The sequence below is a fragment of the Curcuma longa genome, chromosome 16, assembly GCF_044706935.1.
Source record: "Curcuma longa cultivar G26 ecotype Majalengka, Jawa Barat chromosome 16, ITB_CL_G26_1.1, whole genome shotgun sequence".
NCBI lineage: Eukaryota > Viridiplantae > Streptophyta > Magnoliopsida > Zingiberales > Zingiberaceae > Curcuma > Curcuma longa.
Genome location: NC_133876.1, coordinates 3,695,103 through 3,720,712, shown reverse-complemented (window position 1 = coordinate 3,720,712; position 25,610 = coordinate 3,695,103). Strand labels below are relative to the sequence as shown.

Sequence of the window (25,610 nt, the reverse complement as noted above, 5' to 3'; positions counted from 1 at the left end):
ATTAAATTAAAAAAAGAAAATAAAAAATAAAAAATTGCTTTGGTGTTGGTTTTAAAGAGTAACACCATAGGAGTGCTGTTATTCGAAAAATAGAATCATAATATTTTGTTGATGTCACAAAATGATGGTGATAGTTTTCGAGTATAAGCACCATTATGGTATTGTTATTTGAAGACCAGAATCACTACGGTGCTGAAATTTTAAAAATCTTTTGAACACCGTTGGGAATGACTCCTAGCTAATAATTTAAGATATATTTAGACTCAGAGTCACTGTAGAAAACTTATTAGATGTAATGACAAGGAGAATATGCAGATGGAAGTAGAAAAATGGTGTGCATGATTGTTCTGAGTCTCTTAAGCTAAGTTGAGTCCAAAGTAGAGCTAAGCATAAGAAGTTCTATTATCTCATCACTAAATCTAGAATTTAACTCTTTGAACTAAAAATTGATTGATATTATAGCATTAAACATATTATAATGAAAATGATGCTCAACTGTGATGGTATCCTTTTGTCTGCATGAACGACTAAAATGATTATAACGAGCACTCATCTCTGGTATATCGACATTCAATCTTGTGTAAAATGATTTGACATGCGAACGAATAATATCAAAATCATCATTTCTCAATGTCAAGAGAAGTGCTTTAGTCATGTGACCAGATCCATTGCATTTATGATATCAAGATATTTTTGTTGCAAGACACGATAAAGTAAATTTATGATCCCCATAATTTTATACATCAAATGTGAAATAAAAATGAAATCAAAAGACTTCATCACTATTAAAAAACTACCAACTTCCCCACACATCGAAGTAGAGGAACCATCAATGATGATGCTTTCAAACATATTAATAGTTACACCATACATATTTATTAAGTTGCAAATAGAATCAAAAGGAGAGTTTCAACAAGTAGTTCCTGCTCAATGTAAAGTACCAATCTCATCAACAATAATACAACATGTAATTTCATTAACTTGAACAGATTGTAACTCGATATTGTGTTTGAAAGAAGATGTAACAAGATTGACAATGGTTGTTATATTCGAAAAGAAAAGCCAAATAGAGATCTCATTTTTAGCAACTGCAATTAACGCTAGTCGGAGTCGATGGGCAAAGCAATGCACATAATACACATAGGGACAATCTTTAAAAAATAAAACTTGTAATCTATTAAAAGCACCACACATGTTGCTAGCATCATCGTACCCCCTATTATATTCGAGAGGTGTCCTAAGATAATTATCTTAGATATTATATTATTTATTAGATAAATAAAATCACTATTTGAGTATACATTTTTTATGTATTTGATTTGATCTTAAACTCAATTACTAATGTCAACAATATAATGCATAGCAGGAGAGAAATTATGATTTGATCATAATTAGTGGATATCTCTACATGTGTAATTATATACATATTGAAATATTCCTTAGTCGATAAATTGATGAGATTGAACATCATTAATTATGTGATATTAACATATGTTAGACTCCTTGATTTTACCAAGTAGCCAATCCTCACTGACTAGAAACACTAGAATATTGAGAGTTAACATATGGATGTTGGTTAAAGATAACTAGTTCATTGGAAGTGATCTGTCATGAGATTTCATATGGTTCTATGAATGTCTATGAAGATCTCGTTGCAACTTGAGTGCAAGTTTCTTTCAACTTGAGGTATTTAAGTCATCGTAATCATAGAGACATATACTTTGACATTTAAAGTAAGAGTCTCTACAGAGGTGTGGACTCAGGATGATTGGTACAAGTTGAAGTGCCCGAAGGTGTTTGAGTAGCCAATAGAGGATTCATCACTCCTTTAATTAGGAGACGTATAGCCTATGACCACTTGTCAGGATTATTACTTGTAAGTCTTTGGCTAAAGCAATAACATGTCAAGAGGATGATCCTCTTGGATAGTTATTTTGAGTAACTTAAATCTGCAGGATAACGAACTACAATTTGGGTTAGGTGTAACATAATCAGCTTAGTGAGGACTGATACATAGATCATGTCCTGAACTAAGTGGGTATAGATAGTGAAAGGAATAGAGACACGATTAACTATAGTTGCTGAAGGGTTCAGAAGTGGTTCTAGAATCAATTGTGATTTTTTGATTAATTGGGAGTCATGATGTACTACTAGGTGTCACTCATGATCAATCTATAATTAATAGTTAATTATAGATGATTAACATAAATTGGGAACCTATAAGGGCACATGCACTATGAGTTTCTTCAAGAGACATAAAATGAGTTTGAGAATTAGATTCTCAGATTGAGAGATATTGAGTTTAGTTGGACTAGATGAACGGTAAATATGAAAGATATTTTGCAAGAAAGAAAGTGCAGATAGGCCACGTATTTTGAAAACAAAGTGAACCCTCTTTGGTTTAATTATAAATTAAATTAATTTGATTTTAATTAAAGGTGGTTGGTTTTGAACCAACCTGGTTTGGTTATGAATCAAACTTGAGGCTAAAAGATTGGATGTTGGTTTAACAGATTTTGTTATTTTTTCTTAATATTGACAGCAAACCATACGACCTTCGTGTTATATTCGTGTTATATTCAAGAGGCGTCCTAAGACAATCGTCTTACGGTTATACTATTTATTGAATAAATAACAATTCACTATTTGAGTATATATTTTTTATGCATTTGATTGGATCTTAAACTTAATTACTAAATGTTCGTAATACGATTTATAGCATGAGAGAATTTATGATTGGATCACAACTAGTGAGTATCTCTACATGTGCAATTATGAATGTATTGAAATCATCCTTAATTAAGGAATTGATGAGCATAGACGTCATCGATTCTGTTGAGACTAACCTGTTTAAACTCCTTGGTTTGCCAAGCAGCTGTTCTTCTTGGCTAGAAACATTGGATATTGAGAGTTAAATATGGATGTCGGTTAAAGGTAACTAGTTCATTGAAGTGACTTGTCTTGAGACTTCATATGATTTTATACATATGTCAATGAAGATCTCAGTACAACCTAAGTGCGAGTTTCCTTTGACTTACGGTATTCAAGTTACCTTGATCACGGAGGCTTATACTTTGACATTTTAAGCAAACATCTCTGAGGAGGTGTGGACCTGGGATGATTGAGTATAAGTCAAAATGCTCGAAAGTGTTTGAATAACCCACAGAGGATTCACCACTCCTTGGAAAGGAGACGTATACCCTACGATCGCTTGTTAGAATTGTTACTGAAAATCTTTAGCAAAGCATCACATGTCAAGAGTATGGTACTCTTGAACACATATACAAAAAACTTGAATCCACAAGATAAGAAAGCTAGCTTGGGCTAGGTGTGATGTAGTCAGCTTAGTGGAGACTGACACACATATATCATGTGATGGGAAATACTAGGAAACCCGTTCCGGTGAATTCTTGCAGAACAAAATTTTTTCCGGAAACAGATTTAAGTTGCCCTCATAGTCAATTAAACAAAGTTTGATCGACGCATTTAGATCATAGGGCTCTTGTGTTTGGTTTACAGGATCCAAGATAAAAGGAACAATTTATTTAAAGCGGAAATAATAAATTTGCACCTTTTCTTCGGGATGTCTAGAAGGAGTGGATGACCCCTTGATCTTCTGCTGTATGTCCTCTCCTCTTCTCGAACGTTATGTGGACAACGATCCTTCGAGATGATTCCACCAAAACTCTTCTTGTAATCCAATGGCAAGCAAGGAAAGTCTTCTCTCCTTTTTCTTCTTCTTCCCTTTCTTCTCTTCTTTCTTCTTCCTCTCTTGCCGCCGGCCCTTGCAAAGAATGAGGAGATGCCTCGACCCTAGCAAGATAGATGGAGGTGTTGGGAAACACTAGGAAATCCGTTCCAGTAAATCCTTGCAGAACAAAAATTTTTCTGGAAACAGATTTAATTTGCCCTCATAGTTAATCAAACCAAGGTTTGATCAACGCATTTAGATCATTGGACTCTTGTGTTTATTGGTTAATCTACTAATCTTTCTTAGTATTGTAGTTGAGAGTTGAATCATGTGGTTTGGGTAAACTTATTTTTTATAAAAAAATTAATTTAATACTATTATAATTAAAACCGCTTAACTTCTACTTTAATATTAATTAAAATTACTTTAATATTAATTAAAATTATTTTAATATTAATTAGAACTATTTAATATTAATTGATCAAAACTATTCCGATTTTATTATAGTAATTTTGATTAAAATTATTATAGTATTTGATTAAAATTACTTTAATTTATAAAAATTAATTAAAATTACTCAAATATCAATCAAAATTATTTTAATATTTATCAAACTGGTTTAATATTAATTAAAATTATTAAATATAAGTTAAATTTAATTAATACAGTGATAATATTGATTTAAATTAGTTAAAGCTGGCCCGGTAATTGGGAAAGAAAATTTAGAAAAGGCGATAATTTTTATTTTTCTAAGGCGTCCTCCGCTCCGCCGCAACCTCCATCCTCCGGCTTCCGCCCGACACTTCCTCTCCTTCCCTAAACCCTATCTATCTATTTGCCTTCCGCATTCTTAAACCTCGATTCCTCACTCCTCCAGAAATCCCTCTTCCTTTCTTCGATCACCTCCTTCATCTTAATCAATCTGAAGTCGCCATTGCAGTCTTCCCCCTCGTCTACGCCCGTCTCCCCTATTTCTCACCCTCTAAACCAGAAAGGTATGGGATATCTAGCCAAATTCAAAAGTAGTTAGCTACAAATAGAACAAATCAATTACTTCGACCTTTTTGCCCACCTCCATGAATTTGCTCTTCACGTGACGAACTTTTTCCCTGCCACATATTATAGTTGATCGTCCTTGGATTAAACTATGAGCTTGATTAGAGTTGCATAAAGTAGGGCAGCGTGTTTGACAAAAAGCATCGTTGAGCTTGTCTCCCCACTAGCATAGTTGATCTACTAATGCTTTTGCTTTATATTGAAAAAATAAATAAATTTTGAGTGCATGAATTTGACCAAAACTAGATTAAGATCCTACTTCATATTGGCTTAATTCGATTCTAATAATTTTCAATATTATTATAAGAAGGTGTCTGGATTTAAATTCTAGAAGAAATTTAAATAAAATGATATTTGAGGAGATGCAAAGGGAGGACCTCACTTTGATTTCAAAGGATTAGTATATGTGTGGTTATAGACTAAGGTATATTCTTCCAATCTGTATCTGAGAAAGAAGTATAACTTGGGATTCTTGGTGATACCTTCTTATATCTTAGTAATTACTGATGTCATTCTTGTACTAGATGACTTTTGCTCTACCTATATTTTGTTGAATTAGTGATTTATTTCTTAGCCCTCCACTTTTTTCTAAGGAGTTACTCCTTTTGTAATCTTATTTTCCACTTAATTTTGTAAGACCAAGTTTGTTAGATTTCTGAATAACAATAATATAGGGATTGCTTGGTATCATGAAGAAGCAGGTTTAGCCTTTTGATCGAAACCTTGTTTTGCATGAAATTGAATCTAAAATCTGCCTTGTGGCAATATAGATCCTTGGCTGAAGGATTGTTTCATCTACTTACCCAGAAGAGATCGTGGTGATTGAATGGTCAAATGACTGATCCGTGCTTGGAAGCTCATCTCCTTGCTAATGCAAAGAGTGAGACTTATAAATGAAATCCTTGTTTGTGTATTCAAAAAGCTTCACCCACCTCCCTCATGATTCTTATGACAGACATTATTTTCCACTCCTGATAGCATTGTATTGGTTGTTAATTATTTTAATGAAAAGCTTAAAGATTCTCTCTGCAGTAAGAATTTTTTTTTGCTTGAATCAATAGTTAAAATTATATTTTAAGTTTTTTTAAACAACGTTGTCATTATCTGATGGTGATGCAGTCCTTTCAACATAATTGATCCATTATATACTGAACTAAAAAATAATTTTGTTTCTTTTAGAACAGAAAATTTATGCCTCATCAGATGTTTGGATGTCTCTAATATGCCTTCATAATTTCTTGTACAGCTGGTACCTGTTATTTCTTCTTTGGGATCATATTTGCCTCCCAAAATGGCTGCAGAGCATTCAGCTGACATGTTGAAGTAGGTTGGATGGTGTAGAGTTTATTCTTGCTCTTGTTTTCAAATTACCAACTTAGTGCCAACACTGTTCTTGTTTAGGCATTTAGAGAAGCAAGGTGAAGTGCTAATGGAGGCATATCGTTCAATGTCCCATGAGCTACATAGACTTCAGGTCTTTTGAAATTTATTGTTCCTGATTAATCAAACTATATTTACTGAAAAGAATTATTTCTTTTGCATTAGCTGATTCTTGTGTTCATATGAAGATAGAGGAAGAAATGCTTATGCAGAAACTGTACAAGATGATGAATATGAACGGTATGCTAAACAAGGTACAGTTTCTTTAACCTCTTTTGTTCAAACTGTTCTATATTTTTTGATAATCTAGATATTCAGACCCTTATAGACTCAACTAATCCTAGAGGTGGATGACCCTCCCCTCGGTTCACGTTCAAACTGTTTTATAGAATCAAAATATTGTTGACTTTGTGTGCTAGGATGTGTCAAATTAATTTACTATCATGCTACTAACATAAGAGAAATCTTCCCTTTTAGTTATTCTTGTTGTATACAGCTCTAAAAATAAGAAAAAAATAAATATAACAAACTAAAAGTAAATCTTGCCTATTAAGAAATTAAACCAAACTCAATATCCTACAAAAGAGCCAAATTTATCATAAAAGAATAACAAATATATATTATACAATAAAGAAATTGAAGAAAAAAATCTTATCAAGTGGAGACAAAGTTGAAGTTAACAATGTGGACTCAACATCTAATAATGATTAAGTCAAATAAATATGTGAAGTTGACATGTACAATGAAAATGTAGAAAAAAAATGATAGTGACTTAGAAGCCATGTCATGATTTAGTTGATGATATTTCACTATCAACATTTGATGAGGAAATTTTCTATTGCTTATTTCATTTCAATTTCTAATAAAATGAAATAAACAATATTGGTACATTGTCATCAATGGAAGGGATCACCTAAAATATTTTTGTTATAAATAAGCATCAACTTGTTCCATCTATTATTGTTATACTAATGAAATATTATATTATTTCATATACTTTTAGAAATCAAAGTTATTATGAAGATTGTAGAAGTATTTTTTGACATTTTATAATTTTTTATTTGAACGCCACGATTCACAGATCAATGTGCGATTTAATAATTTACCAAAATGATTCACGATAAGAACCATGATATGATCACCTTAGGAATGATATGACGACCTTAGGAATGACATGACAACCACATGATATCATTTCATGGGAGATGAGAATTGCCACTTTTTTCCATTAGATTTGATGGTGAATTTTGACATCTTAAAACTATTGGGATTTTGAAAATAAAACATATATAACATGGGAGTAATCTCAATTTTTATGTATTTTTGCAAAAAGTTTAAATGTGCCCTATTTTTGTTAATTTGAACAATCCAAACCGTGAATTAAAAATAAATAAAAATTACCCAATTCAATGAAGACCTATTTTTTCAATAAGAACCCTAAATATCATTATGCTTTAAGGTTTATATTGATTAGTTGACATAAAAGGCAAATAACAATGGGAAATCACACACACACACACACACATATATATGTTTGTGTATATATAATTTATTATTTTATTGTACTTAAAAAATTTCAAATTAAAAGATGAAATGAAAGTGGAATTTTAAGTTTCTCCTACTCAATTATTAAGTTCAAACAGAAACCAAACAAAAATTGACAATTTCACTCGGTATGCAAATTGAAACAAAATGATAAATTGAAAATTTTGTCTTAGATTAGTTTGATTGAATTTTGTATTTTGTATGAAAAACTTTAAAAAGTATACAGTACTCAAGAAAGTAGTGAATGAAGTCAAAAATGAAACTTATGAATGTTTATCTCGAAAATTAAATATAAAAGAATGAGAAAAAGATATTTATAGAATAGCTAAAATGAGAGAGAGGAAGACAAGGGATCTTATTCAAATAAGATGTATTAAACATGAATATAATAGAGTATTATTAAATGATGAAGAAATAAAAGAGCAATGAAAGAAATATTTTCATCAACTTTTTAATAAGATCTAGGTGATCAATTTAACTTAGGTAATTTAAGTAGATCAAATGAATATAAAAATTTAAATTTTTATCATAGAATTCAAACTTTAAAAGTAGAACAAGTTATAAATGGGATGCACAATGAAAAAGTAGATGGATTAGATGATATTCCGATAGAGGTATAAAAGTGTCTAGAGAAACAAGTTATTGAATGACTTACAAAATTATTCAATCTGATATTAAAAATGGAAAAATGCTTGATCAATTGAGGATAAATACTCTAGTTCCCTTATATAAGAACAAAGGAGACGTATAAAATTATGTAAACTATAAGGGTATTAAATTAATAAATCATGCCATGAAATTTTAAAAAAGAGTAATAAAAAAAGACTAAAGAAGGAGACCATAATGATCGAAAATCAATTTAGATTTATGTTTGGAAGGTCGACAATAGAAATTATGTAGGATCCTTTTGATGTTAGAGAGGGGGGATGAATAATGGTTATGTCTTTTCATCGTTTGTTTTTTTATCAGAGTCATTAGTAGCACAGAGGAATAAAAACAAACAAAATACAAGAAGGAACATAATTTTAACGTGGTTCGGCAACCCTCAGGTCCCTACTCCACCAATGTCTTAACATAAGCACTAGTATTTTTCTCCTTTTTGGAAACCTTCCAAAGGCAGATGAACCTCTTATAAGTTGTAAGGCACAAACACAAGCATAAAAATGAAAAACGATATAAAAGCAAGCAAATAAAAGACAAACTCGTAGAGTCGGATCTGAGGCCCTGAGTGTCGCGACACTCTTCCTGACGCTTCCCGAACCACACAAGCAGAGTTTGGAGTAATATATGAGCACTTGAACGAAGATGGATGATAATAATTGATGATTGAAGAGGCTGCCTTGACTCCCTTTTTATGCAGCTCGATCAGCGCTCTTCCAGTCGACTAGACGCTCCTTCGGTTGACTGGACCTTCGCTGACTCGGCTACACACTCGATTCCCTTTGAGCTAAGTTTTGACTCTTCGGTCGATTGAAAATCCTTTAGTCGCCTGGAGCTTAGTCAAAACTTATTCGATGCCCATTCTACTCGAACTCGATCAAGTCGGCTTTCGGTCGACTGGACTTTTGGTCGATTGGACTGCCTTTCGGTTGATCGGACCATGAGTTCAATGACTTGGACCAGTTCCCTATTGGTCTTGTTTGAGCCTTCGTTCGGCTGCTATTTCCTATAAAATAAATAAGCAGACAATAAGCAAAACATGCAAGACTTAGTACTTGGTTTACCAAAAGTACTAGGTTTATTTGCTTGAAGTTTACTTTTCGAAGACTTCTCTTTTTGCCAAGTGTTCAACTCCTAGCTGACCCACTGGGACTTCCATTGCTAAGTGTTCAGCACCCAGCTGACCTTCTTAGACTTAATCTAGTTCCCAACTAGGGTTCATTTGCTTGAAGTTTACTTTTCGAAGACTTCTCTTTTTGCCATGTGTTCAGCTCCTAGCTGACCCACTGGGACTTCCATTGCTAAGTGTTCAACACCCAGCTGACCTTCTTAGACTTAACCTAGTTCCCAACTAGGTTTGTCTAATTCCTAATTAGGTCTTCTATTACCTAGTTCCCACCCAGGTCTTCCACTGTCTAGCCCCGTTAGGATTTTCATTGCTTGGTCCTCAACTAGGATTTCCGTTGCCTATCCCTGCTAGGACTTTCATTGCTTGGTTCTCAACCAGGACTTCAATTGCCTATCCCTGCTAGGACTTTTACTGTCCAATTTCTAATCAGGACTTCCATCAACTGCCAAGTATCTGGTACTACTTGGACTTCTCACTCATTTTCAAGCTTCAAGTCAACTTTAATTTTGCTTAGACTCTACACTATCAACCTTGATCAAGTTATTTGGCCACCCTTGATCAAATTTCTTTAAATATATTGTTCAAATCATACCATCAAAACTCTAGAGGTTGATTGCACCAATAAGCTCTACATCTTCTTAGACAATTAATTAAAAAGTATCGGGACTAGAAATAAGATTTACACATGGTATTCGTCGATCTAGAAAAAATTTATGATAGAGTCTCAAGGGAAATTATATACAAAATTCTATAAAAGAGAGGTGTTAGCATAACATATATCAAACTAATTAAGGATATGCACGAGGATATAAAGACATGTAAAGATTCTAAACGGATTAACCGAAGTGTTTCCCATAAGAATAGGATTACATCAAGGATAAACTCTAAGTTCTTATCTTTTTACGCTAATCATGGACAAACTCATTGGACACATCCAAGATACTATGGTGCATGTTGTTTGCAAATGATATTGTTTTGGTAGATGGTGCATGTTGTTTGCAAACTTGAAGGAGTAAGCTAAACTTGAATCTCTAGAAGTGAAAGATTTTAGGATTAGTAGAGTAAAGATATAATACATGAAATTTAAGTTTAGCAATATTAGACATAATGAGATAATTGTTAAGATAGGAGACGACGAGTTAACTGTAATTGAGAGTTTTGAATATTTATAATCATTTTTACAAAAGGACGGCGGGATTGAGAGAGGTCATATATATAATACAAGCAGGATATTGAAATGGAAGAGAGGGTCAGATGTTCCTTTATGATTGTAAAATACCTCTAACACGTAAGGGAAAGTTTTACAAAATAACAGTTAGACCTGCTATGTTATATGGAACTAAATATTGGACTATGAATCGAGCACATGAGCAGAAGATGAGAGTTACGGAGATGAGGATGTTAAGGTAGATTTGCTAACATATAAAGATGGACAAAATAAGAAATGAAAAATATTAGAGAGAAAGTCGGGATTGCACTTATTGAGGAAAAATTCCGGAAGACACATTTAAGATAATACAGGCATGCACTTAGACGACCAATAAATGATGTGAAACTATGACAAATGTGCATAACAAACAAAGAAAAAAAGATAAAAAATGCTTGATTAACAATAATAAAACAGATAAAATTTATTTAAATATAAATAATGATATACTAGGGAATAGAGTCCAATGGTATGGAAGGATCCATATAGTCGACTTCATCTAGTGGGATAAAATTTGGTTGTTGTTGTATTATTATAGATATCCACTCTTAGCCATTCTTGGGGAGGCCTAGATTGGTAATACCTTGATTGGTTCATTTAGCCACTTCATGTCTCGGGCACAACTCTAGATACCTTTACTCTTTTTTTTAATTAATATCAGATATCTAGCTCTTAGAATCGACTAATCTTGAGAATGACCGGTTCGGCTCTATGGAAGTTTCCCATCGGTCACCAGGGTAAATCCGAAAGCGCTCGTAGCGAGCGGCTCAACAGTTCGACTTTCTTAGACTTAACCTTCTATTAGAGGAAATTCATTCTGTAGTACGTTGTAGTTGGGACTTGAACTTTAGATGTTTGGAAGACTACGTAGATGCCCTGCCATTACACCATAACCCGGGGGTTACTTATACTATGTCTATGTATAACTCCCTTTTTCTAAATTATATTATTAGCTATTACAAATCGAGCATATGAGTAGAAGATGAGAGTTGTAGAGATAAGGATGTTAAGATGGATATGCGGATATATAAGGATAGACAGAATAAGAAATGAAAATATTAGAGAGAGTCGGGATTGCACCTATAGAGGGAAACTTCCAGGAGACATTTAAAATGATACAGACATGTACTTAGACGACCAATAAATACTCTAATAAATTATGTGAAAGTATGACAAATATGCATATCAAATGAGGAAAAAGAAGATCAAAAAAGATATGATTAGCAATAATACAACAGATAAAATTTATTTAAATATAAATAATGATATAATAGGGGATAAAATCCAATGACATTGAAGGATCCATATAGCCGGCCTCATCTAGTGGGATAAAACTTGGTTGTTATTGTATTATTATAGATATCTACCTTGATTGGTTCATTCAACCATTTCATGTCTCAGGCACAACTCTAGATACCTCTACTCATTTTTTTTAGTTAACATCAGATATCTAGCTCTTAGAATCAACGGTCCCACGGAAGTTTCTCATCGGTCATCAAAGTAAATCCGAAAGCGCTCGTAGCGAGCGGCTCAACAGCCCGACTTTCTTAGACCTAACCTTCCATCGGAGGAAATTCATTCTGCAATGCATTGTAGTTGGGATTCAAACCTTAGATGCTCGGAAGACTACGTAAACGTCCTGCCATTGCACGATAGCCCGGGGGCTATATACCTCTACTTATACTATGTCTATGTATGACCCCCTTTTTCTAAATTATATTACTAGCTATTACAAATCCCGCCAATGAGTTGACATCACTTAATTATATTTAAATGACTCGATTAATTGTATTTGAATGACTTGAGTTTCCTGTGCAGGAAAAGAAAAGAAAGTATAAAGATGCAGATGCATTATTGGAGGAAAGTAATGCAAAATGTAAGCACATTTAATGTGGCGTTACTGCCCTATTTGAATTGGAACGTTGATTCTAAGATTAATTCTCCATGCACATTGTTGCAGTTTAATGAACAGTTGTCATTCCGTCTGCTAGCTGACTACTGGGACCTTACAATTCAAGAGCAATACTTGTTTTACGGGGAATCTGATGGTCGAACCCAAAAGCAATTAGATTAACCTCACCATCTTTTAAAATTTGATATCATGACATGATTGTGTTGTATCTTTAACATAAACGTGAATGTTGTGTAGGTTAGATCAGAACGATGGCACGCTTTAAGCAATTATTAAGTTTCTACATATCATTGTGAAGAAGTTTCAGTATTTGATGTGTGGAATTATGGCAGATCGAGTTAGTGCCAAAACTTAATTCAGAGTTGCATGTGTGAAGCTTACTGTAGCTTGTCTGTAATCAAGTTACTGAATGACTGTTTCAAATAATAATTTTGCAATTATAAAAGTTCAGTTTACTGTTTTAATTATAGACTTCTTTTAATCACTTTGCTTGTGATAACAATACTTGTCACCTTTGACCCAATTAGCAGTTATGTAAAATTTAATGTTTTCTTAGCTTCACATCTTAAGCACGTGGTATGCCATGATTAAAATGAATTACAGGATATTTACAAAATTATAGTAAATGAAACTAGTTATCTTTGAAAATTTTGAAAGGTCTTGAGAAGCTTTCTGGCCTAAGGTCTTCTTATGAATGACCAACTTGCCTTGAAAATGTGAAGGATGTAACTTTGTTGAGATTCTCCTCCCCTTCCTTACCCTTGTAAGCCATAATTGCCAGCTCTCCTCCCTGTTGAACTTTGAAGATGGTACTGCCCCTACTCTTCAGGAGCACGAATTGGCAATGGCAACCCTCTTCCATTTAGTATCTGACATCGAACCCTTCATCAACTCTGCTCCGAATCTAATGTGGAACCCGAACAAGTGAAGGAGACAACAAGCCTCTCACATTTTAACTATATTATTTTTATTTATTTACAATATTTATCTACGAGATACATATCAAGGTCAAGGTAATCATAGCCGTAGGGGCCGGATTGATATTCCTTAGTTTTCACTAGTTACGACTCCGAAGGACACCCATCATTGGGCAAGGTTAGATCAAGAACTCTAAAGGACACCCATCATTGAGCAAGGTTATATCAAAGAGATTGAGACGAGGCCCTATGCTACTCTATATTTCTTCAAGCGAGTGGCCAGCCCCTTCACTCCCGGTACAATATTGACACCACTATCTCCCATCCAGATATTTAACTCTAACGATCTGATTAATTCTGGAGGTGATCGATTTGATTTTATAAAAATTTCCCTCCCTTTCCTCACGTATGCGCTAGAAGAGGGAAAGAATGACATCCATCTATTTGGTAAGCAACTACTCTAGTAAAATTTTGCAAAATTGCAATATAGTTCCATCAATCCATGACTTGATACTAACCTTATACTCACAAAGCAAAAGTTGCATACATCGAGACATGTAGCTAATATGAAATAACCCAAGGGAATATCACATGCATATATTATTTTGGTTCATAGAATGAATTGACAATGGAGTCTTAGCTAGTGAGCATGAGCTCACCATCCTTCTCCTCCTCCTCCTCCTCATCAGGCACGCTCATGCTCTCCAGCGCAACCGCTGCGCTCTCGACGTGCCGCAGAAGAACGCTGTAGATCTTCCATCTCACTCGTTGGCATGCCTCCACTTCGTCGTCCTCCGTCGACAGGCTCTCTCTCACTCTGTCCCTTGGCCAAGTTGTGTCTTTGCTGGCGATGTTGTTCAGCCAATCGTCGACCCTTTTCAGCTGGCACAGGAGGGACGCTACCTCCGATTCGGATGAATCAGATCTCGATCCGCTTAGCGAATCGAGAAACTTGTCGATATACCGCAGGAACCATCTGTTGAACTCATACTGCAATGCATTTGAAGCCGTCAGGAGGCTGCTCCCCTTGGACGCTGCCGCTGCGTTGTTCTTCGGCTTGGAGCTTGACGTGCAGGGATTACTCGAAGCCACTTGCGGATCTTCATGCGCGTTGTTCTTCTGCTCTGGCAGCTTCGACAGATCCGATCTCATGGCCGCTTTGATCCACGAGGTGGCGCAGCTCTTCCTCTCCGACGCAACCTGCGAGACTGATCTGCCTGAAGCATGACCACTGGAACTGAAGTCACAAGACTGAGCGATCAATCTCGTCTGCGCCAGCTTCTGGTGAAAATCCAAGAAGCTGTTCACGACGAGTTGCGGATCGCCGTCCTTGTTGGCCTGCAGCTCTGCGTACGTGCTGCAAGAAGCAAAATCTGAGGAGAAAAAACATTGTTCAATGAATCATGAAACAAGTTGACTAGTCTTTGATCTTACTTCATGCATTCAATTAGTCTCTCTGAAGCAGAGGCTTCCAGCAATGAATCTATGGCAGCCTGAAGAGCAGAGTCTCTTTGCCTTATCACTTCCTGCAGAAGGTATGATCTGATGAAGCCATCAAATTGTTGTTGACTCTATAGGAGGAGAACCATTACCTTTCCTTGCCTGATCAAATTTGGAGGAAGTAGAGCCCAAATAACATTGATTTTATCATGACACTTGGTGCTATAATCATCATCTGGAGAACCCAAATAACTGGATACAGAGGATATCTCTGTGCTGGTTTTATCTGGATCAGTGTGTTTCCTTTTTGTAGGACTTGCAACGGAATTGTGAGTTTTCTCAGCGTTTTTTGAGGTGAAACTGCTATGCTGAGGAGAAGCCTATCAAATTATATGATTGTGGGGTTCGATCATTCCGAATGAGCGAAAGAATTTATGTAAAATTTAAGTTTCAAATCTGCATTTTGAGGAGAACTTACACGGGCGCTCTGGGACTTCACGTACTTTCTCCGCTCTGCAACCTTGCCGCCGGCGTCCCAGATCTTCCTTGACTGGAGCGTGAATGCCGAGGAGGAGGAAGACGAGGAGGAAAAGGATAATCTCGAGTCGTCAGAGTCGTAATTGTCCTCATCGGCTGAGGCGGCGAAGGTCATGTTATTGAGCATGTCGAGGCTGTTGGAGCCCCTCCTCTTGGCCTCCTCCCTTTTCATCACCGATCTCTGGAGGGGGGAGGTGGCAGGGGAGGAGGTCGTGCTAACTTCGAGGCTCCGGTGGTGGTCGCCAACGAAGGAATGGCTCCTCAAATGCCGCTTCTTCTTCTCTGGTGGGGGGAGAGGGGGTGTGGTATTGGAGGGGCGGAAGACAGGTGAGGATTTGGGGGCAGGGGAGGGGTAGGTAACGTCCACAGTGTCGTGGTTGCAGGGTTGGCGGCCGGAGAGGAGGCGGAAGTCACGGAGAACAGGAACAGGGGAGGCGGGCTCGAGGCGGCGGACGTTGATGAGCTGGCCGGTCTGGAGGCGGTCGGCCAGGATGAGGTCGTTGAGGTCGGATGAGAGGGAGACGAAGGTGGAATGGGAGGCGTCAGAGACCTTGACGTAGAAGCCTCGGTCGGGGCGGAGGTCGGGGCCAGATAGGGCGGGGACAATGCCGGTGATCTGGAGGACGGAGGCCGGGGCGTTGAATGGGCGACGGCGAGGGGAGGCGTCGCTGGAGGGGGAGTCCATGTCTTGGAGGAGGCGGAGGAGGATGCCGGGGCTCAGCGACGCCATGGGAGGTGGCGGAGGAGGTGGATCAGCCGCTCTTCTTCAACGGAAGCGGAGGAGGCGGTGGAGGGGAAGGTTTGAGTTGGCGGGGGAAAACGGTCTCGCGAGTTTGGTGGCGGGAAGTCCGTCGGTTGATTGGATGAATCAAAGTGGCGGTTGGTTGGTGGCTGAAAAAGAAATAAACTAAATTAGCACCAATACGATTAAAAAAGAATTTTTAATAAAACATAAAATGTTAAATTAGTGTAAATATTAAATAATTAAAAGTATACCTTACGCGTCTTATAATGCGTGACTCGTTCGCGACAAAAAACTTGAGACGTTTGAAAATATTCTAAGCGTCCGGAATAGTAACAGTGTCATTATTTATTTTTTTTTAATTTTTAATTTTTAATTTTTATAACTTACGATTAAACTATTTAATAATTTTTTCTTTATGATTAGGAGTTAAGTTATAGTATTAAATATAAAAAAATTTAATTGCTCACGGAGTGTGCTAAATTGTTATTCCATACTTCTTATCCAACATATACTCCGTGAGTAATTAAATTTTAATTTTTTTTATATTTAATACTATAACTCAATCACTAAATCTTAAAGGAAAAAATCTTAAATAATTAATTTAATCATAAAATTAAAAATAAATAATAATAAAAATAAATGATATTGTTACTATTTCGGAGGCTCTAAATCTTCTGTCATGAACGAATTATACATTATAAGATACGTAGGATATCAATATATATAGTTGGTTTATCCATCCATCCGAACTGAACATTTAAACCTGCAAAATATTTTAAACCTAGAAAATATTTGTATGGCCAAAGATGGCGAATAGATGACAACCTCTTTACGTTTTTTTACAATCGACACAACTAAAATATATACTATTATTAGATTTAAATGCATGGTGTGTGATGAAGATATTAAAGTGACAATCCAAACGCAATGGAAATAAATAAGAAATAAAAATACAACACAAACACAAGTACGTAATGCATGGTTGATAGGCCCCATCTCCAAGATTTATAAGTGACAATCCAAACGCAATGGAAATAACTGAAATAAAAATACAACACAAACACAAGTACGTAATGCATGTATATAACATGGTTGAATAGGCCCCACCTTTACTACAACTTACAATGCTTTTGGATGTCCTTTAAATGAAATATATTATATAATATAACCTCTATAAATGTTATGATATGTCGTTAGACTTCCTTGCAATAATGGGGTGCGAAACACTCTATGAAGCAATCTTAACTAGACTTTCACTACTTGAGCTAGCAAACTATTACACTATATTCTCTACCCTATCAAAGCAAGCATCAAGATCTCACTCACCTCTCACAATCTACATAGGTCATCCTAGTGATCTCCCATCATATGTACCTAGGAACCTTCTAGAAAACGATTACTAACCAATTTAAACAAAGAGCTTTTAGTTATGGCCTATAGAAGCTAATGCACTCTCAAAACTTAACCTCACCCTAAACCCATAATTAAAATCTAACCCTAAGTGAAAAGGTCAGTATCAACCAAGAGAGCTTCAAATCCTCTTGGGGTTCCCTTTAACAATTTATACTTCTTTGATGTCCCTTAACCTTAAGTTAATCCCACAGTTTGATGCCTAATCTGAGTGACATGACATGACATGACATGCGGACGTCATGCCATATGTCACATAGCACGACAAGTGGCAACATATATGGTGTTTTATTTATATAAATATTAATGGAACCTTAATTAAATAAATAAATCAACCAAATCAATTCTCTTTATAAATAAATTAAATAAGAGGAGATCCAATGCCTACGTTTCCACCAACCAATCATGGTTGAGCCATTAGTTTAGCCTTGGAATTAGGTGCTAAGAAAGCACCACCCAAATTGTCCTTAATTTAATGACTCACTTTAATTAATCTCCCTCTTGATTTGCCATTATCTACTTGCCTTTATTTTTATTTTTTCCCCACTTTTTTGAAAAGTTTTTCACATTTGTAAAATTATCATTTCACCCTCCTCTCGATCGATCGACTTCATTTCAAGAGATCTTTTCTTTTTTACTGTAAAAAGGTAGAATTTACCACCCCAACGATTCCACATGGTCAACCTCACGATCATTTGTGAAGAGAAATCCATCATTCCAGTGACCTCACACAGTCGACCCCACGACCATTTATGAGGAGGTAAATCGAAAAATTACAGTTGATCACGACGGAGGAAGGTATTGTTCGACTTTATTAAGATTTGAACTCTTATCCTCTTCTATAAATCTGCTCCGTCGTAACTAACTCAGTTATGTCCCACGAGCTCAATAGATCTTTCCAATCCATAAAATGACAACTGATAAGGACGTCTTAAATATATAATTGAGTAAGTTAATGGAGTGAAATGAAACAAAAATGTTCTCTTAATTAGTTTAATTAACTGTCCCCTCATGCTCTTAGTTCTCTCTCATTGATGGATTGAGATCTCCGAAATGGCAATAAGCACCCGTCTTTTACTAATTATTTTAATAAGCACGCAGGTAATTAGTACTAATTATTTTAATAAGCATGCTATATATTAATTAGTACTAATCACCTCGATGGTTGTGGTGGCTCGCCATCCCACGAATAGGCTCCAATCTTGCCACGATTCGGGGGGTGCTTTTGAAATATGTTATGCGACAACGACTTGAGTCAAGTTTTGGACAAATTAAAATCGCACACGATCGAGAAGAACTTAAAATTTATGTATTAAAAAAATAAAAAAGAGAAACAGGTACGAAGCTTCATTCTCATACAAGTAGAATCGAATACTATAGTATAGAAATAATTAAACTACTTTTCTCTTTTGAAATAACAAGAGTAACAACATTAATCTCAATCTCGATCGTTAAGTTTAATTTGCCAACGCCCTAAGCCTCTACTTTCTTCTTTCTTATTGATATCTTATGACATTCTCTCTATTAGAGCTAGCTAGTACTATAGAAATCTTACTATATATGTTAACAAATTTGATATATATCCAAAATCATCACAAAATGAAATTCAAATTTCCATTAATTAGACATTCGAATAAATTAAGTTTCTATTGTCCGATACCATTTGTTGGGATCACAAATGTTTGAACATGGTTAGAGATCATTCTAGTACCACTTGCTAAATATTATATTGCCACCTCAAACCATAGGCAAATAAATTCAAATTAGTGCCCTCAAATGTAAAGTAACCATCACCACAAGCCCACATGATAAAATTAATGTTCATCTCCTTCAATAGAATAGTAAGAATAAACCCAAAAAAAAAGAAGTAATTTAATATTAATGTTTGAAGTAACTCTACGTCCACATGCATGCATCAAACCCCCAAGTTTATAGCATATATACGAGGGAAAAAAGACAATGAAATATGGACAAATTGATGTTTATAGCTTCCACGAGGGATCTCTTGATTCTCATCATATATAAATCCCTCTAGACACCAATAAATGAAAAGTGAAAAACCTCAATCTTAGTCATGAGGCTAACTGTTCAATCGTTTACCACATCTTTTGTGACATATAGTCAACACCTACATGAATACTTTCATAAGAAACACAAAAAATTTGTCAAATAGATTTCTTAGTAAAAATTGAATATATCGAAGTCAAATTACGTGTGCACCTACATAGTCGAAGACTTCAACCGCAAGAGATAGCTAGCTAGCTAGGTAGGTAGAACATATATATATTTATTAGTTAGTTGTTCTTTAGTTTTTCTACTTCATTAATTACAAAATTTTAATTGTAATTAGGGAATGGGAATATTAATTTGGTGCATGGCACTTAACAACAGTTGGAGAATGGGAAACAAAGCAAGCGAGCAGTGCTGTCTGAAACAAGGATGGCATATATAGAATTTGTTTAAGGTTCTAACCCTCGTTGGACATGTGAGGTACGTAGCTAGGGAATCCAACACATCTTAATCACCAATTATTATCTTACTATATATATATATTATTCCTGCATATTAATTAATTAATTAATTAATTTATCATCCAAACCCTACTAGCTTTGATTCATAACACACATTTACACATCAGACTGCAGGCAGCTAGCAGCTCCACGTGAAAGCCAGCTGCTTGCTCTCTGCTAGCAGAGCTAGCTAGGGTTTCTGACTTACTTCATGGTGTTCATTACTTTTCAGTATTTTTTATTCATATATTTAATTTATTTACTTATATTATGATCAGTGAGTGAGGGGCAGCCCTTACACTTGAACAAACTCAAGGACATGCAAACACGTGGTGCCACAGGACTAGAGCTGCTCTCCTGCAACTAGCCAGCCCGGCCTTCTGCCACGTGTGCTGGATATTCAAGAACATGTATCTGCTTCTTCTTCTTCTTCCTTCTTCTAGCTTCATCAAAAGTCAGCAAACCTGTGATGTGAAAGCTTGTGCTTGAAGCAACAAGGTAAGGCAGTGTGTGCGTGTGTGGTGTGGTACATGAACAATCAAAATGTAGAGAATATATAAAGTAGATCGAAGAACGTGGATGATCAATGCAAACCATGAAGTTTAATAATGAATTTAAGTTTCTGGTAAAGAGAGGAATCTGCTTCTTAAAAAAATTATGCTGCTATTTGTGAAAAGGAGACAAGTTAAAGAGATAACCTTGGGAGACATGAATGGTGGTCCTAAAGTTAATGCTCCCGGTCCCAAAACATGAACCCATTCCTCCATTCAACCAGCAAGCAACAAGTGTCCTTCGTTGTAGGGCTCTCCTCCTTCGTCCCCCCTCCTCAAATACGACCTCTTTGATGATTAAACTAGAGTGCAGTCTCCCTTAATGCATTTGTATAATACTTGAAAATTCTAAACATATATTTTTTTGGCATCTTCATTTTAGCATATCAGTTATAAATAAGCTGCCAGTGTTTATCCATCCCTTCACTCAAGGGGGTTTGTTTTCTTCTTCCTTCTCGTCTCCTAGATAGGCTTGTCTGATTAGGGTTTCATTTCCAGTCTAAAATGATCAAATCTAGCATTAGTCAAGTGGAAAGGAAGACAGTGTTGCCCTCTCTCATAGAATCTGAACTCTCCTCTCAGATGTCCCCTCAAGGTTTTTTTTTTTTTTAAATTTATTTTCTTTTGGTTTAAGTTCTTTTGATCATCTTCATTAATTGCATGGATTCCAAGATCGAGCTTGATCTTTGGTGTTCTTTTTCTTGGCCTTTCTAAGTGTATGTGTGAAATCATTATTAGGTGAGATAAGGGCGCGGAGAAGGAGGAAGAAGGTGAAGGGAGAAGAGTCAAAGAAGCGAAGGTTGAGCGAGGAGCAAGTGAAGTTCTTAGAGATGAGTTTTAAGGATGAGAGGAAATTGGAGTCCGGAAGGAAGGTACACTTGGCTGCTGAGCTTGGTCTTGACCCCAAGCAGGTCGCTGTCTGGTTCCAAAACCGGCGAGCACGACACAAGAGCAAGCAGGTGGAGGAGGCCTTTGTCAAGCTGAAGATGGCACACGACTTGGCCGTCATTGAGAAATGCCACCTAGAGAACGAGGTACTCAATTTCAATTGATCTAGATTTTAGAATCACTGTAATTGATTCGACATCGATCATCACTACGATTATCTAGTTATGTATGTTTTAACTATTTAGGATCGATCGACTTGTTTAATTTAGGTGATGAATCTGAAGGAGAATCTAAAGGAAGCTAAGGAAGAGATAAGGAAGTTGTCAATGGGGGATTGTTTTAGTGGAGGCAACATCAATAGAAGTGGTAGCCCAAGCTCGAGCTTCTCCAACGCAAGCCACCAACCGTTGGTTGGATCGGAGTTTGGAAGCAAGGGAAAAGATGAACTAATTTGTATGCAAGAGTATGACAACTTCTACATGACAATGGAGTGGGCTACTCTGTATGAAGATGTGTAAAATTATTAGTTTTTGGTTAATATCTTTATTGTTAGTTATGTGATTAATCCTTATGAATTGTGATCCTTCCACTTAGTAATTATTCTCTTTTTTTTTTTTGGCAAAGATTTGTATTTTCCTTTAGAAAACGAGAGATTCTACCAACTTAATTACATGAGTACTCGAAGTCCATGCATGCTTGCTTGCTTTGATCACTAAATCATAAGTGAATAATTCAACATTATCCCTACAAGATATTAAAGTCGTGATCATTATTTGGTAGTTTTATGGAAAAATAAATTTGCTACGTTTCATGATAGTTCATAATTTATTAAAAATTTACTTATATTATTATAAGAGTTAAATCTATTTGTAAGAGTCATGTTTACTCCATGTTGTATCTATTTGTAAGTGTCTCGCTTCAAGCAACGTGGTAATTTACACACATTCTTAAACTTTAACTGTTGGTGTTAGAAGCACCACAATCAATCTAGAATTTTGATGTATAATTAAATGTAAAGTTAGGTTAGTTGTAAACTAATGATTTTATATCAAGTGAAGCAAGTTGCTCGATAAGTGGTGAACTCTTGGTTGAGAACCAGATAAGTGGCTAAGTTTTAGTGAAACTAGACAACATAAGTGCTGGTTGGGAATCAGATAGTTGACAAAGTCTTAGTTAGAAACCAAACAAAAAAGTCGTAATTGAGAACTAGGTAGAGCAAGATCAAGTGGAATCAACTAGGAGTTAAAGGCTTAATAATGAAGTCTAAGTTAGAGTTAGCTGGGAGTTGAAGGTTTGAAATCAAGTCCAAGTTAGAGTCAATTGGGAGTTGAAGGCTTGATAATTTAGTTCAAGTTGGAGTCAACTAAGAGCTAAAATTTGACAAATCATACTAGATGGGTCAGTTGAACATCTAGTGAAAATACACACGAGTAAAGCTTAATTTTACATCATACTGATTATACATACGTATATCAAATACAGGGAAGAGAGGTTCGACGATTCCAAGTGACCGGAGGAGTCCGGGTGACTAGCTGGAGATAACTTGGGACTAACGAAGTTGAGGCTTACTAGGTGACTGGAGAGAGGAGTGAGCGAGCGTAGCTTCCAAGTGATCGTAGACACTTCTAATCGATCGGTAATGACAAGATCCAATGATCCGAAAGAGGAGGTCAAGATCATATTTGACCACACTCTAGCGACCAGAAGATGTCCAGTCAATCGGAGATCGGGACGACGTTATCTGTTGGACAATTATCACAACAACGTCATCAATTCTCTAGGTGACCAGAGAGTGTCCGAGCGATCGGGGCTTGCCATGTCAACATATGAGGAAGCTCTATAAAAGGAGCCTCGGGACAAAGCTTTCAGAATAACTTTTTAACTTGCTACAATTTTATTCGTGCTCATACTTGTTGGGCTCTTCGGGCACTCTTCGATAACGTGCTACAATATCGCGCTTCATCTTCTAAACAACCACACTAGCATAACATTGTCTCACTACTAGAAAAAAGTTAATATACAACGCGGAAAATGCGTTGTCTTTGTGGGTTAAAAAGCGTTGTAAGAGGCCCTGTTGTAAAAGGGGTCCCTCAACGACAACACTTTTTAAGCGTTGTCTTTGTTAACATCGACAACACCTTCGCAACGCAGAAAAAACGTTGTAAATATTACAACATTTTTTGCGACGCTTTAAAAACGTTGTTTTTAATAGGTATGACAACACATTTTACAACGGTTAAAAAGCGTTGTAATTTTGTTACAAATTGCTTGGGTATTGCAACGTTTTAAAAAGCGTTGTCTTTTGATTTTTTTTAGCAGTAAATAAGAAACCAAGATATTTTGTAAATACAAAATCTGACTACAAAATTTACCATTGCCTGTAGCATATGACTTCCATATATAAAATCATTGTCTATTACAAAAGCATTGTCTATTACAAAAGTATTACATACACTTAATTACATAATATATGCTTCTACCAACTTTGAAATATGTTGTTGAAGTGATATGACCTCGATCCAATGCCTCTCACATGCCCGGCTCAAGTGCTTTTGTAATTACATCCTCTTTTGTCCCTTCAATTTGAAATATGAAATATATAAGTAACATCTATATTTAAACCAATAAGAACTAAGCTAAAATATAACTATAAAGGTTTTAGCTGCATGTTAGTACCTTTATCCATTGGTAATCAAAAATAGTATCTATGTTTTTCTGTATTACTCCACAAGTACGGCAAACAAGACCAAACTCATCATAGAGCAAGTAGGAATGACCACATTCTTCTTCTTCTACTTCTTCTTCTTGCACAACTTGATTGTCAGAAGCATCATCTTACAAGAAAAAGGTTAACGAATAAATTATAAAAATAGAAATGTTAAACATAATCTACATTTACTAGAACTATATGAAAACTACAAGGTCATAATCCTTGGATTAGTATAACACAGATAACTCTGCTGAAAGAAGTATTCTTTATGATGATGAATCAGGAAAAGAAAAGAAATAAAAGATCACCAAAAGAAAAACACAAATATGCAACAATGCTAACCTTTGTAAATTTCATTGCTAATGACATATCTTTCCAAAGATCTTCCAATCCATCACTTTCTGGCAATACTTTTTTGTCTTCATTGAAGCTCCTGTCGTATTTATTTTCAACATAAACAAATGCAGAGGCAATTTAGCAAGCACAGAGCATGGACTATGAAGATAGTAAGGTCGGATGTGTTGCACTAGCACATATTTCACAAACTCGCATTGGTTGAACTGCTAAGCCATGAAAATTCTGGTATTGCCAACTTTCTGATCTAAGCTTGAAATCCACTTTAGGTTCAGAATATTGGATGCAAGAAGATTGATAAGCAAAATCTAGTACTCTGAAAGTTCTATTGTCGTAGTTGAAATTGTTGTAGAATGTCATGTTGTTGATCACAGAATTCCTCTAGGCTCTCTATAAGGTAGGGAATATTCTGTCAATCGCTGGTTCATATTCAAGTAATGGTTCCTCAAATGTTCTTGTCATGCACTATAGTCTCACCTGAAAGCAAGCAAACAAGATAACTAGGTGTAGAAACAGTGCACAACAAACTCAAGGATAATAAGAAATTGAAGCACCAAATAATTTTTTTAATTTTTACGACCACCACAACAATAAAAGATACTGAAAATGGAATTGAAAAATGAAAAGAAAATTTTTGTAAAAATGAAAAGGTGGTCTAAATGAAGGAATTCGGGCAAAAATAACCTTATTTCATGGAGTATTGTTCCCTATGTCATTTTCTATCAACCTATCAAATTTGGGGTCAATCAGAGTCAAAATGAACAATTTAGCACAATCTAGAACTGATTGGATAGTTTTACCCTTCACAAGTAAAATTTAAAGCAAAAATAAGCTAGAACTACCTAACACCTCTATTAATCCCCGACAACGGCATCAAAAATTGAATGCTCATTGTGTTGTCATCTAAAATGAGCACATCAACTTAATTAATATTGAATCCCCTAACTAAAGTAGTATAGGGCAACTCG

The 25,610-nt window shown here is 35.6% G+C and overlaps 3 protein-coding genes across 3 annotated transcripts; 2 read left to right on the top strand and 1 right to left on the bottom strand.

Moving 5' to 3' along the window:
• The first annotated feature begins 4,606 nt into the window (after positions 1-4,606).
• LOC141848125 (uncharacterized) lies at positions 4,607-13,044 on the top strand. Its single transcript, XM_074736240.1, has 6 exons — positions 4,607-4,686; positions 5,994-6,070; positions 6,149-6,221; positions 6,316-6,381; positions 12,487-12,544; positions 12,629-13,044. Exons 2-6 carry the CDS (start codon positions 6,039-6,041, stop codon positions 12,631-12,633), a joined length of 234 nt encoding a protein of 77 aa, XP_074592341.1. The 5' UTR covers positions 4,607-4,686; positions 5,994-6,038; the 3' UTR covers positions 12,634-13,044.
• A 1,089-nt stretch (positions 13,045-14,133) lies between these two features.
• On the bottom strand, positions 14,134-16,204 carry LOC141847593 (uncharacterized). The gene is made up of 4 exons (XM_074735650.1): positions 15,458-16,204; positions 15,090-15,305; positions 14,932-15,023; positions 14,134-14,854 (listed from the first exon to the last, which is right to left on the bottom strand). The coding sequence occupies exons 1-4, from the start codon at positions 16,202-16,204 to the stop codon at positions 14,134-14,136; spliced, it is 1,776 nt and encodes a 591-aa protein (XP_074591751.1).
• Positions 16,205-21,170: 4,966 nt separating this feature from the next.
• Positions 21,171-22,096, top strand: LOC141847948 (homeobox-leucine zipper protein HOX14-like). The gene is made up of 3 exons (XM_074736055.1): positions 21,171-21,285; positions 21,429-21,724; positions 21,848-22,096. Exons 1-3 carry the CDS (start codon positions 21,195-21,197, stop codon positions 22,094-22,096), a joined length of 636 nt encoding a protein of 211 aa, XP_074592156.1. The 5' UTR covers positions 21,171-21,194.
• Positions 22,097-25,610: the final 3,514 nt, after the last annotated feature.

What these genes read in the sequence shown, in the direction of transcription:
- LOC141847948 (XM_074736055.1), top strand. Translation starts at nt 21,195, where the DNA reads ATGATCAAATCTAGCATTAGTCAAGTGGAAAGGAAGACAGTGTTGCCC. An exon ending in CTCTCAGATGTCCCCTCAAG is followed by an intron (nt 21,286 to 21,428) that starts GTTTTTTTTTTT and finishes AATCATTATTAG; the next exon opens with GTGAGATAAGGGCGCGGAGA. An exon ending in AATGCCACCTAGAGAACGAG is followed by an intron (nt 21,725 to 21,847) that starts GTACTCAATTTC and finishes TGTTTAATTTAG; the next exon opens with GTGATGAATCTGAAGGAGAA.
- LOC141848125 (XM_074736240.1), top strand. Translation starts at nt 6,039, where the DNA reads ATGGCTGCAGAGCATTCAGCTGACATGTTGAA. An exon ending in CATTCAGCTGACATGTTGAA is followed by an intron (nt 6,071 to 6,148) that starts GTAGGTTGGATG and finishes GTTCTTGTTTAG; the next exon opens with GCATTTAGAGAAGCAAGGTG. An exon ending in ATGAGCTACATAGACTTCAG is followed by an intron (nt 6,222 to 6,315) that starts GTCTTTTGAAAT and finishes GTTCATATGAAG; the next exon opens with ATAGAGGAAGAAATGCTTAT.
- LOC141847593 (XM_074735650.1), bottom strand. Translation starts at nt 16,204, where the DNA reads ATGGCGTCGCTGAGCCCCGGCATCCTCCTCCGCCTCCTCCAAGACATG. An exon ending in TCTGGGACGCCGGCGGCAAG is followed by an intron (nt 15,306 to 15,457) that starts GTTGCAGAGCGG and finishes GCTTCTCCTCAG; the next exon opens with CATAGCAGTTTCACCTCAAA. An exon ending in AGACTAATTGAATGCATGAA is followed by an intron (nt 14,855 to 14,931) that starts GTAAGATCAAAG and finishes TGCTTCTTGCAG; the next exon opens with CACGTACGCAGAGCTGCAGG.